This window comes from Panulirus ornatus, chromosome 8 (assembly GCF_036320965.1).
Source record: "Panulirus ornatus isolate Po-2019 chromosome 8, ASM3632096v1, whole genome shotgun sequence".
Classification (NCBI taxonomy): Eukaryota; Metazoa; Arthropoda; class Malacostraca; order Decapoda; family Palinuridae; genus Panulirus; species Panulirus ornatus.
In genome coordinates this window covers 17,348,809-17,361,621 of record NC_092231.1, presented here as the reverse complement: position 1 = coordinate 17,361,621, position 12,813 = coordinate 17,348,809, and the positions used below count along the sequence as shown (strand labels likewise).

General features: G+C 39.8%; 1 protein-coding gene across 3 annotated transcripts in view; it reads left to right on the top strand.

Annotated features, from left to right (window-relative positions):
- Positions 1 to 12,813, top strand: part of LOC139749849 (TRMT1-like protein) — a 33,901-nt gene that overhangs the window by 6,117 nt on the left and 14,971 nt on the right. For 2 of the 3 annotated variants that reach the window (XM_071664175.1, XM_071664174.1), the window contains 3 exons: positions 3,087 to 3,299; positions 9,525 to 9,715; positions 10,715 to 10,887. In XM_071664175.1, the coding sequence (XP_071520276.1) occupies positions 3,087 to 3,299; positions 9,525 to 9,715; positions 10,715 to 10,887 (577 nt within the window). The remainder of the gene's footprint in view (positions 1 to 3,086; positions 3,300 to 9,524; positions 9,716 to 10,714; positions 10,888 to 12,813) is intronic. The other variant, XM_071664176.1, reaches the window with a different exon arrangement.

The following is a 12,813-nucleotide window of genomic DNA, read 5'->3' as shown; positions in this document are numbered from 1 at the left end:
TTTTTTCAATAGTTCTACTTTATCTTGGATCGATATGGACTGGTGTTTGTTTGACACAACAACCAACACTCTTGTATGTCTTAGAACCCGTAGATAGGGTTAGATTTAAGCAAAATAAGCTAATAATCTCGCAGAATTGTGGTATCACCACCAACAAGTGCAGTGTAAAGAATGTAAATAAGCGCGCCCTACACATGCCGTCTGTGGCCGCCTTGTAAGCTAGTTTGGTGGCTGCGGTAATTTCATGTTCCTTCGCGTAATTTTGTCTGACTAAAGGAGGTGCTGAACCATTAGTTGCTGGAAAATCGGTTGTATACCTGTATATGAGCTGAATGTGAATTGCAGTGATTACTGGTTCAAATTTTTTCTTGAATACAATAATTTTTTGCTCCCATTATCCAAAGATTACAGCACTTGATGTGCAATGTTTGCTACTCATGACAGGTATGAATTAGGGCACAGGAATAGATAACGAAACATAAACCTGAAAGTTGCTACAGATTTGAAAGAAATTAATATTTCTGATGTACCATATAACATAGGCTCCTTTGATAATGATTTTTATTCAGGATACTTTAAGATAAGAGCATTAAGTAGTAGTTTGTTGGAAAATTAGGTAGATACATTAGGTAGAAGGAGTTGGAAGGAACATTTGGTTGGAGCTTCCGTAAAGTCTGTGCTAGATTCGTCCTCTGCCCGTGGCATGTTAAGGGTAGGCACTAAAACCTAAGAAGCAGTACTTGAGTTCACCAGTTATGGACACTCTTTTGCCATTGCCACCCCCTTGAAGGAGTTCCTGGAGGGAATGAGAAGAAGAAATATAGATAGGTAGGTATTTTTAGTGATCATGAAGTTCATAAAAATGTCACAGCAAAATGCTTTTCAATATTTATCCCGCTCACAAGCAGACAGTATTGTTATTCATATTCCACCTGCTGGCAATCAGCCAGTAAAAAAAAAAAATTGGGAAATGTTTGTTCTAACCACAGTTATCTTCATTTTTACCTGTTATTTCATGCTTATTTAGAGAAAATGATTGAGGAGGAGGCTACAAGCCTCAACAGGTGTTTATTGTGGGTGAAACTCATGCATTTTAGAAATTGATAACAGACAGGGTTCATTAACAAGGAAGAAATGACTGCTCATGAGTGTAAGGCCACCATACTTTAGAAACTCCATCTGTGGATAGAAGAGCATCTCAGTAGAAGGGAGACAGTTCTAAATGGGTGAAGGTAACCAGCAGAGTGCCAGAGTTTTCAATTTACTCTTAATAACCTATGTGAATGAATTGAGTTACATAGATACACAGACCCAAGTTGTAAGCAAGGTGGTCTGGCTAAAAAGTCCCCTTAAAAGGAATAGAAATTTTTTTTTGGCAAAGCAAAGCCTTTCCCCACCCTTCACTCCCTCCAGCAGCATGCCGGACAGGAAATCGATAGAAAAAATACCTTGCAGGACTCTTATGCCTGAAGGAAATTTTTATAGGAAAGTTATGAGGTAGAATGAACATGAATGTCATGCATCACCAACATCATGCATCCCCTCACTGTTAATTACTAAGACAATACATGTATAAAGGATAAAGTAGAGCTCCAGCCTCTCAACATACCATGCTTATATTATTCCTGATGTTGAAATATTAACAAGAATTCTTACTCTCTCAAAGCAGGTGACATAGGTTAAGCTATGTTGGTATGTTATTGCAGCATGACCAGGGAGAGATCAGTGGTTGAAAAGGTGGCATGATATACCACTGCATTATAATTGATTAAATGAATTATTCAATACCGGAGAGTGACATGTGAAGATCAAGCCTAAGTTTGAAGATATTAACGGTGTTGCTTTGAACAAGAAGTTTTGATGTCTAAACAGGACACCCAGTTTCTTAAGGGACAAATTTAGCTATTCCTGTAATGTGGGGTTTAATGAAATATAAAGAGAATTATGAAATGGAAAAAGAAAAGACAAGGGAAAGTATTTATGAATTTTGGAGGAAGTGAAAAACGTGCCAGGTCTTAGTTATCATGGATAATGTACTTGCAGCAATTACGGGCAGTGATAAAAGCTGAATGGAAGCCAGAGGAAGGAGAGTTTTTCTAAGCCTGATATATCTGCTCCCTTGCCTAAATGGCCTCAGAGCAGGAATGGTTGAACCATGAACTGTATGAAGAGGTTGTCTTGGAGGAAGTGGGGATAAATGCTTCCATTCATGCAAAAATAACCCCTGCTATGTGTGTACTGTTCAAACATTCATTTTTGTGCATGTTCCCTTAATACAGGAGCACTGTACATAGATTGATGTAATCTTTTGGCATGTCAGCTTGGTTCACTGTCACATTAAATAGCCTAATTGATTTGTTGACGACACTGTCATTCCCTTTCTTTAGAATTCAACCTTAATCCTTCCTGTTCACCATGGATCCATTCCAAACACACCCGATCTGCCTTGCCATCATCTGACACATTTAACACTCATTCGAAATAACCTCTTTATTTTCTTTTCACATTTTTATGTGTTACCACTTTCTTATCCACTTTTCTGTCACCCACATTTTTTTTCCTTGCATTTCACTTCCTCCCAGAGCATTTTCTTGCTCGCTCTATTGCCGATCAATATTCTTTCTCCCATCTTTCACTTGCCCTTCATGTACAACTGTTGTACCTTATTTTTGACCTCCCACCACATTCTTTTGTACTCACAATTACTTTTGAAGACTGCTGAAAAATCATCATTTGCCATTGGTCCCATATGTATAAATAGCTGTGGAGTTAAGATGCAGTTAGGAGAAGTAAAAAAAATGTAGCCTTATAGTTGTTAAATACAAGGAAGAACTAGTTTTTTTTGAGAATCATATTGAAGTAGAAAGGATTAAAGATGGAATGGTGATGGCAAAAAGAGAATTGTATGGAGCAAAGGAGTAAAGAAAAAGTGTTATGCATAACCTGGGAAAGTGATGCTTGTTAGCTTAGTAGGTTTCAATGGTGTTATTGTTTATTCATAATTATGAAGGTTGTGATTGACATTTTCAAATTTAGTTTGAGTAAACTTGTGCATGATAGGTAGTCATATCATCATTTACTGACAGATTTTTAGACTGTTATGGATCATCCGTCCACTACCTTGATGCAGCATTTCGTAATGCTCCCAAACATGGTATCTTGGTAATTACTTCCACTGATGATGCTGCACTGTATGGGAAAGCTGCAGATGTAACACTGAGGAACTATGGTGGCTATGTTGTTAAAACCTCGTACGCCAAGGAATTAGCAGCAAGACTTGTACTAGCTAGTGTTGTTAGGTAAGTTCAATACAATTTTTAGTTCTTTGTTTAATATGTTTTCATGTTCTGTGCATGCTCAAAATTTTTATATGTAGAGGGAACTACAGCACAGATAATGACAGCTGGTTCAAAAGCTCTTTCTTTTATTGCTGGATAACCTGATGTGGCCAAAACCATCTGTTTTACACACACACACACACACGCATTCTTGTACTTCAGTTTCTAAAAGAGGAAACAGAAGATGGAGCTTAGCAGGGAGTGCTTCTCCTTGAAGGCTTAGATTAGGGTGTCTGAATGTGTATGGATATAACCAATGAGAGATGGGTAGTATGTTTGAGCAAAGAAATCTGGATGTTCTGTCTCTGAGTGAAATTAAACTCAAGGTTAAAGGGGAAGAATGGTTTAGAAATGTCTCGGGAAGGAAGTCAAGGGTTGATGAGAGCTAAGGAAGGAGTAGCGCTACTCCTGAAGCAGGAGTTGTGTGAAAGAGTGTAAGGAAGTAAATTCTGGATTGATGTGGGTAAAATTGAAAGTGGATGGCGAGAGATGGGTGATTATTGGTGCTCATGCACCTGGCCATGAGAAAAAGGATCATGAGAGGCAAATGTTTTGGGAACAGCTGGGTGTGTGTGTCAGCAGTTTTGGTGCATGAGACCAGATATTAGTGATGGATGATTTAAATGCATGGGTAAGTAATATGGCAGTTGTGGGTATAATTGGTGCACAGGTAGTATTCAGTGTTATGATTGGAAATGGTTAAGAGCTTGTGGAGTTGTGCGCTGAAAAAAGACTGGTGATTGGGAATACTTGGTTTGAAAAGAGAGCTATACACAAGTATAAGTACGCAAGTAGGAAAGATGGTTTACAGGCATTATTAAATTATATGTTGATTGATAGGCATTTAAAAGAGAGAATTTTGGATGTAAAAGTGTCGAGAGGGGCAGCTGGTAGGATGTCTGATAATGATCTTGTGGAGGTAAGGATGAAGATTTGTCGAAGTTTTCGAAAAAGAGGAGACTGTTGGGGAGAAGAGAGTATGTGAGCTTGGAAGGGAGACTTTTGTGAAGAAATAGCAGGAGAGATTGAGTGTAGAATGGCAAAAGGTGAGGGCAAGTGAAGTAAGGTGAGTGGGTGAGGAATGGGAGGTATTTAGGGAAGCGATGATGGCATGTGGAAGAGATGCATGTGGCATGCGAAAGGTGGGAGGTGGGCAAATTAGAAAGGGTAGTGAGAGGTGAGGTGAAGCAGTAAAGTTGTTAATGAAAGAGAAAAGAGAGGCATTTGGATGGTACTTGCAAGGAAAAAGTACAAATGATTGGGAGATGTATACAAAAGAAAGTGGCAGGAGGTCAAGAGGAAGGTGCAAGGGTTGAAAAAGAGGGCAAATGAGAGTTGGGGTGAGAGAGTATCATTAAACTTTCGGGAAAATGAAAAGTTTTGGAAGGAGGTAAAGAATGTGGGAAAGACAAGAGAACAGATGGGAACAACAGTGAAGAGGGCAAAAGGGGAAGTGATAACAGGTAGTGATGGAGTGAGTATTTTGAAGGACTGATAAATGTGTTGAAAGAGTGGCAGATGTAGTGTGTTTTGGTAGGGGTGCTATGCAAAATGAGAGAAGAGGTGGTGAAAGCTGTGTGGAAGATGAAATGTAGCAAGGTGGCGGTAGTGGATGGTATGGCAGTTGAATTTATTAAGAAAGGGGGTGATTATGTTGTTGATTGGTTGGTAAGAATATTTATTGTATATGTAGATCATGGTGAACACCTTGAGGATTGGTGAAATGCATGTATAGTGTCATTGTATAAAGGCAAAGGGGATAAAGGTGAGTGTTCAACTACCGAGGCATAAGTTTGTTGAGTATGTCTGGTAAATTGTATGGTAGGGTTTTGATTGAGAGGATGAAGGCATGTACAGAGCACCATATTGGGGAGGAGCAGTGTGGTTTCAGAAGTGTGTGAGAAATACTTAGAAACACAGATATATTTGTGTGTGACTTTTATTGTCTGGAGAAGACATATGATAGGGTTAATAGAGATGCCTTGTGGAAGGTCTTAAGAATATACGGTGTGGATGGTAAGCTGCAAGAAGTGGTGAGTTTTATCAAGGGTGTGAGGCATGTGTACAAGTAGGAAGAGAGTTGAGTAAATGGTTCCCAGTGAAGGTCAGTCTGTGGCAGGTGTGTGATGTCATGTTTGTTTAATTTGCTTATGGATGGGGTGGTGAGAGAGGTAAGTGGAAAAGTCTTGGAGAAAGGGGCTAGTATGCAGTCTCTTGGGGATGAGAGGGCCAGGGAAGTGAGCCAGTTGTTTGCTGATGATGAAGCACTGGTGGCTGATTTGAGTGAGAAATTGCAGGTCAGTGACTGAATTTGGAAGTGTGTGGAAGGAGAAAGTTGAAAGTAAAAGTGAATAAAAGCAGAGTTGAGGGACAAGTTAGTTAGGATGTAAGTTTGAACGGAGAAAAATTGGAGGAAGTGGAGTGTTTTTAGATATCTGGGAGTGGACTTGGCAATGAATGGAACCGTGGAAGTGAGTCATATATTGGGTGGGTGGGGTGGGGGGGCTCTGGGAGTGATGAACGTGTGGAAAAGAGAACATTATCTCGGAGAGCAATATGGGTATATTTGAAGGACTAGTAGTTCCAACAAAATAATAGTGTTGTAAGGCTTCGGATATAGATAGGGTTGTGTGAAGAAGGGTGGATGTGTTGGAAATTGAATGTTTGACGACAGTATGTGGTGTTGGTGGTTTCATCAAGTCAGTAATGAAAGTGTGAGAGATGTGTGATAATATAAAGAGTGTGGTTGAGAGAGCAGAAGAGGATGCTCAAATTGAAATAGGTTTTACTTATGGAGAGAATGAGTGAGGAAAGGTTGACATAGAGGATTTATGTCAGAAGTGAAGGGAACAAGAGAACTGGGAGACCAATTTGGAGATGGAAGTATGCAGTGAAAAAGATTTTGAATGATCTGGGCCGGAACATGCAGGAGGGTGAAAGGTGTGCACAGAATAGAATGATTTGGAATGGCATGGTATAATTGGGGTGACATGCTGTCAGTAGACTGAACCAGGGCATGTCAGAGATTCCAAGTAAGCCATGAAAAGGTCGTGGAGTCTGGTTGTGGATAGGGAGCTGTAATGTACCCTAGCCTGAGCCAGTTACCCATTTTGTCAATGAACCCTTAGGTGTGGCTAAACAACTGCATTTACTGAGGACCAACTGTTGCAACCAGGATTCAAACCAATGCATTCGACCATGGGTAGCCCATGAATGTGTCACAGTTAGGAATGCTGACTGCTACATCATGGAGGCCCATTGTATTTTTCATACTTTTCTTTTCCTTTCCTCTTCAGTTGGTTGTTACCCAACTCAACAGTTGATGATAATTCACATATTTAGAAAAATGATTGTGAAAATGGATGTACAAAAGGAAGGGATCCATGGGACATGGTGAAAATAGGTGTACAAGTGGAAGGGATCCATGGAACATGAATGCTTAGAAGCTGAGAAAGGTTAACATCACCTTTAGCTAAAAACATTCAACATATATTCATACAACTTTTTTTTCCCATAGTTTCCTTTGTTTGGTTCTTATTTGATGCATGAATCAATGTGTCTACATATTCTGAAAAATGTAGGAGAAAATAGCTGAAATGAAAAATTTTACTAGCTTACACTCCCTGTTGGTTCGAAGCATTCAAGTTATAACCAATGAAAGGTATGGTAAATTATATTTTTCCTTTATTTTTCCTGAACAATTCTCTTGGTAGATTCCTACCTAATGCATGAGATAATTGTTATCTAAAAGTTAGGTTACATTTAGGAGAAAATTGTTGAAAGAACTGGAATTAGAACTATTTATATACTCGGAAAACTAATGTTGAAAAAGGTTATGCCACTGAAAGTGCCTCATAGAACATAATAGCTTGCAATCCCAGTGAGGCTAGAAATGCCTTCAATTGAAAATATGGTAAACCCTTGATTTTAGTGGTCTAATAGGGGGAAGGGGTGTCTGTTAATGCCAAAAGTCTGATAAATTGAATGTAACCTATTTCTGTGTCATTTTTAAGTTCACATGCTTTCTTTTAACTCATGTATCGCTGTAGGGTTTAGTGTGTGGTACGATACTTAGTTGGTGGACACTCGGCAGCATGGGAATGCTCGCCAGGCAGTTGGAGGCAGGAGTCAGACTGAGAGAGATGATGCTACCCCTCTCCAGTGAAAGGATATTTCTTTATAATAAAGTGGAGATGGACTACCTGCTTTCATTGCACGTCTTACTTGGTGCAGTAAGTAGGATCTAAACCTATGTGGGAAAATCTCAAGTTGTTACAAGGCTGCTCACCTTCTGCAGGAGGTGGAGCACACCCAAGGAAATGGCCTTGGATGGGGGAACTAATCTAGACAGCGAGGAGATGGGTGCTTTCTAGAAAAAAATGGGGAATCTTGGCCCACATCTCCTCAGCCCACTACCCCCAGTCCAATGGACATACTGAAGCCGCAGCCAAATGGGTGTTGGGGGGCAACACAGGTGTTGGAGGTATCCTGCACAGCAGCGAAGTGACTCAGGCTATGCTCCAATATCTCAACAGCCCACTAAGAGGGGGATAAGTCACCCGCACAGCTGGCAATAGGAAGACAGTTGTGAGATAGTGTCCCGATGCCCTGGCAACATTATCTGATAAACCAGTGATGGAGAACTGCCCTGCGAAACAGGGAGTGGGCCATAGCAGAGAGTCAGGCTCATGTGCAGGGCAGTCCAACAGGTGATGCTGCTACATTGCCCCAGCTATCCATGGGCATCCCTGTCTGCGTTCAGGACATCGCTTTGAAGGTATGGGACAAGTTGGGCGTGGTACTGGAAGTGAAGCTGCTTAGACAATACTCAGTGGAGCTGGACAGCAATGGCTGCCTGTCTTTGCAAAACCAACGTCACCTATGCCCTTGGGTTTTACTGATCTTCATGGCACCCATAGGTCAAGGGGAGTATACACCAGCAGTGGCTTTGCCCCCAGTTGTGGAGACACCCATTCTCAGGCGGTGGCGCTGTCACTTTGTGAGACACCGTCCCACACACTTACAGAATTATGTTTGTGGTGAACATACTAATGTGTTATATCATTTTTGTTCTGTTTGCATGTAAAGGAAGTGTGTTGTTGCTTAGCAGTGATTTGTGTGTATACTTGCCTTTGCCCTGTTGACTTTTAATTTCATTCATTTTTGTTTTATTGTTTCTAGTTTTGGTTTCGTTACAACAAAATGTCACATTTAGTTAACAGAATCTCGTGAGGGGGTGTAGGGTTTAGTGTGTAGTAGGAAAGTTGGGCAGTGGGCTCTCAGCAGCTTGGGAACACTCGCCGCGCATTTGGAGGTAGGAGTCAGACTGAGATAGAGGTGATGCCACCCCTCTCCTGTGAAACGATACTTCTTTATAATAAAGTGAGTATGGACTAACTGCTTGCATTGCACCTCCTACAATGACTTGATGCCATTTTGAATTGTAAGGATTGCTAAATCATTTGATAAATAAAGTCACAATTCTGAAATAACAGAAAGACTCTGTGCAACCTGACTGCACTGCGATATGAAATGTTCATGGTGCTGCATCTGAGATTTTTTTCATTTTTATTTTCAAAATTATTAAAAGAAGCAAGGTTATAAGGTTTAGCAGGGTTGAGGGACATGTTAGTTGGGAGGTAAATTTGAATGGAGAAAATTGGAGGAAGTGAAGTTTTTTTAGATATCTGATTGTGTACTTGGCAGCGAATGGAACTGGAAGTGGAAGTTCGTCATAGGTTGGGGAAGGGGTGAAGTTTTTTGGGTGATGAATACTGTGTGGAAAGAGAGAACAGTATCTCGGAGATCAAAAATGAATACATGGTGGAGCTGTGGAAACAAAGCTGACAAGAGAGTTCAGGTCTTGACTGCTGCCCAGATGAGTACATGATAATAAGAGGGGAAAGAGCTTCCTGTAAATTTGTTTATTGATATTTGAGTTTTTGCTTGTGAACTAAAATTTCAACACTTCCTCACCATATTTTGTGTATATCCTCAAATATCATTACTGGAATCCATTTTGTTGAATATATACAGGAGGGATTCATGTTCAGTCTTTTGCACACTGCTTCATAATCAGTCATATCTATGCCCTAACACCATCTTTTTCATCAGTTAACAAAGTCATCCCAATTGCAATTAACCATTGACTGGAGTAAGCATTTGAAAAGTATCATATGGTTCCAGAGCTGCTGCTAAATGTAACAAAGGTATAGAAGTTGTGTGCTGTGTTGCCTTGAAGAGTTACATCACTGTCATTGTGCGTGTCGTACGTGGACCTTCAGCTGCAAATAAATGTGTTCGGAAAATAAGGCATGTCATCCACTGCTGTATGTGTGAGGACAGGGCATTGTATCCTCAAACTGTTCATCCTCTTGGTAAGTTTTGGTAACTACAGTTATCACAGATGTACTGCTCTGATGATTACTTGGCTTTTAAGCTTTGTGATATTCCTTGTCACCTAAAAAGAAACTTCAAAGTGAGCTTTCAGTAAACATGTTTCTTTCTTCTATGGTTTGTCCCACAAGCATGAGGGATTCTTTGAATATTCTCCAGGATAATCAAGGTTTAGGCCTTGCAGACCACAGTATTTCCAGGGAGGAAGTATTGGCCCTCCTCATTCTTCATCATCCACTCTGCAATGGTAGCAGCATCTCGCTGATTTTGGGCATTTCTTTTTTTTTTTTTTTTTGGCAAGCAACTTTGTCCAACCACTCACTAAGGTTTCTTAACCATTTCTTTAATGTAGTGCTTCACATGCTCTTTGTCTTTGTGTTCTTACCCTACCTTGCCTTCTCCCTTTTTTTCATAAAACCTCCCTCTGTACCAGCAGTGCCCTCATTTACTCTGATGCCAACAGTCTGCAAAATCTGAGCTGTCAGGTTGCCAGGAGGAATGTTGATGAGATACTCTTTGGTGGTCTCTGACTGAATGTGGCCCCAAAACAAGTGAACTGCCACCACCAAGGATGAGTGGATAGTGGAGTGGGGAAGGTCAGCACTTCCTCACTGGAAACATTGAGGGTTAGAAGGTTCTAAAACCAATTTTCCAAGAAGATATTTTGAAAAAATGTCACATACACATGGGATAATGCCTCAGAGAAAATTTTTTTAAATGTTTAAAACTTGCATTTAATATTTTTCCTTGTGTGTACCACTTGTGAGTTCAATGACTTGTTCATACTTTTTGTGGTACATGTATTTTTAGTTTAACCTGTCTTAGTGAAGGAATTTTGTTTGCCAAATCAGGTTCTGATTTCTGTTAGAAATTGTTTAGAAGTTTCTGCTGGAGTGGGATTTGTTGTGCTGTATTATGTATCTAAAGATTTCATCCTTTATTATGTAGAAATTATTTTAGTTCCTATCTTTTTCCCTCAGAGCAACCATATTCTTTTTTGTCTTGTGACTGTCGAAGTAAAAGTGCTGGTAAGTCAGCTGTTGAGCTGGGACCAGTTTGGTGTGACGAGATCTTTGATCCAGTCTTCTGTCAGGGAATGTTAAGTCAAGCCAACAACCTACAACTTCCACACAAAGTGACCAGCCTTTTCCAGGTAGGTTTTGATTTATATAAAAGATGAAAATGCACATTTCATACCTGCCAACTGTTAAGGGAGGAAGAGTTATCTTGGTTCAAAGTTTTTGATGCGAGTTTGCCTAGCCCAACACACACAGAGCAAATAATGTGTGAGCAACTCTCTTTGGCCACAGGATGATATTTGTAACATGGATGAGAGAGCAGAATGCTGTCATTATTGTATTAAGATGCCTTATATAAAGATTTTATACAATACAGGTTGAGACTGTAATCTGACCTCAGGACCAGACAAGTACCGGATTAGGGAATTTTTTGAACCATACGAGGTCAGTGCATGACTGTATAGATACCTTCATAGCATAAAGAGTTGTGTAATTACAGTTTTACATTTTTGGCTCAGGAGAAAATAAGTGAATAAAGCATGGAAAAATATGAAATGATAATGGGAGGAAGACACATTAGATGGCACCTATGGGTCTGGTGCAGTCTTTCCAAACCTCAAAGTAAGATAGGTGAACATAGTTTTTCGTCTGTATTACATTTTACACTGTTTTCTTACACAAGCACAACATTAGTAGTGAGTAAACTGAATAAAATTTGCACTGAGCTCCACTTTTATCTTATCATACTTTTCAGTTTCATAGACTCTATCAACTTTATATATATTTTCAACAACAGGACATGGTTCCTGCCTAATGTGGGGTACTACAAAGGACATCCAAGAGCGCCAGTCCGAAGTCCTCACTAAATCATTTTCCCCTATTCCTGGGAATAGGGGAGAAAGAATACTTCCCACATATTCCCTTCATGTCATAAAAGGCAACTAAAAGGGGAGGGAGCGGGGGCCTGGAAATCCTCCCCTCCTGTTTTTTTAATTTTCTGAAAGAAGGAACAGAGAAGAGGGCCAAGTGAGGATATTCTCTCTAAGGCTCAGAACTCTGTTCTTAATGGGAAATGGCGAATATATATATATTTTCAGCAGTGTGTTATTGGTAAACAAGAAATACACCAAAATATATACCTACCTTGGGTTTCATGTGCTGAAGTGAGAGGATAATGCAATAGAGCATAGTACTAATGAGTCTGGTGCAATCTCTCCTTGCTTTGCCATAAGAGAGATGGATGAAGAGTATGGTTCATTTGTTTCCCATCTTTTTTTGTCCTACTTTACACTGATTTCTCACACAGGCAGAGCATTGATGATGAATAAGATGATTAGTATTTATATTAAGCTCCACTTTTATGTATTTTTCACATAGTTTTCAGTTAATGATAACACCAAACATGTTTATAGTATGTATGAAAGCCTGTAATATGCAAAAGCTAATGTTGAAATTATGTACAATACTTCATGCATGTAACACGTATAAAAATCAAAGAGGATGATAAAAAACCACACACACTTAATACTGCTTTATGTTGGACATGTATTTTCAGTAAACACAACTTTGTGGAAACATTGTATAGTGCATCCCATTTTACCATAGGATTCACTGGGATGAAGGGGGGTTGTATTTCTGGTGTTGATTTCTAAATGACATTTTCTAACTAATAATTGGTATACATGGGGTGTTCAGTGTTATAAATGGAAATGGTGAAGAGCTTGTAGATTTATGTGCTGAAAAAGGACTGGTGATTGGGAATACCTGGTTTAAAAAGCGAGATATACATAAGTATACGTATGTAAGTAGGAGAGATGGCCAGAGAGCGTTATTGGATTACGTGTTAATTGACAGGCGCGCGAAAGAGAGACTTTTGGATGTTAATGTGCTGAGAGGTGCAACTGGAGGGATGTCTGATCATTATCTTGTGGAGGCTAAGGTGAAGATTTGTATGGGTTTTCAGAAAAGAAGAGTGAATGTTGGGGTGAAGAGGGTGGTGAGAGTAAGTGAGCTTGGGAAGGAGACTTGTGTGAGGAAGTACCAGGAGAGACTGAGTACAG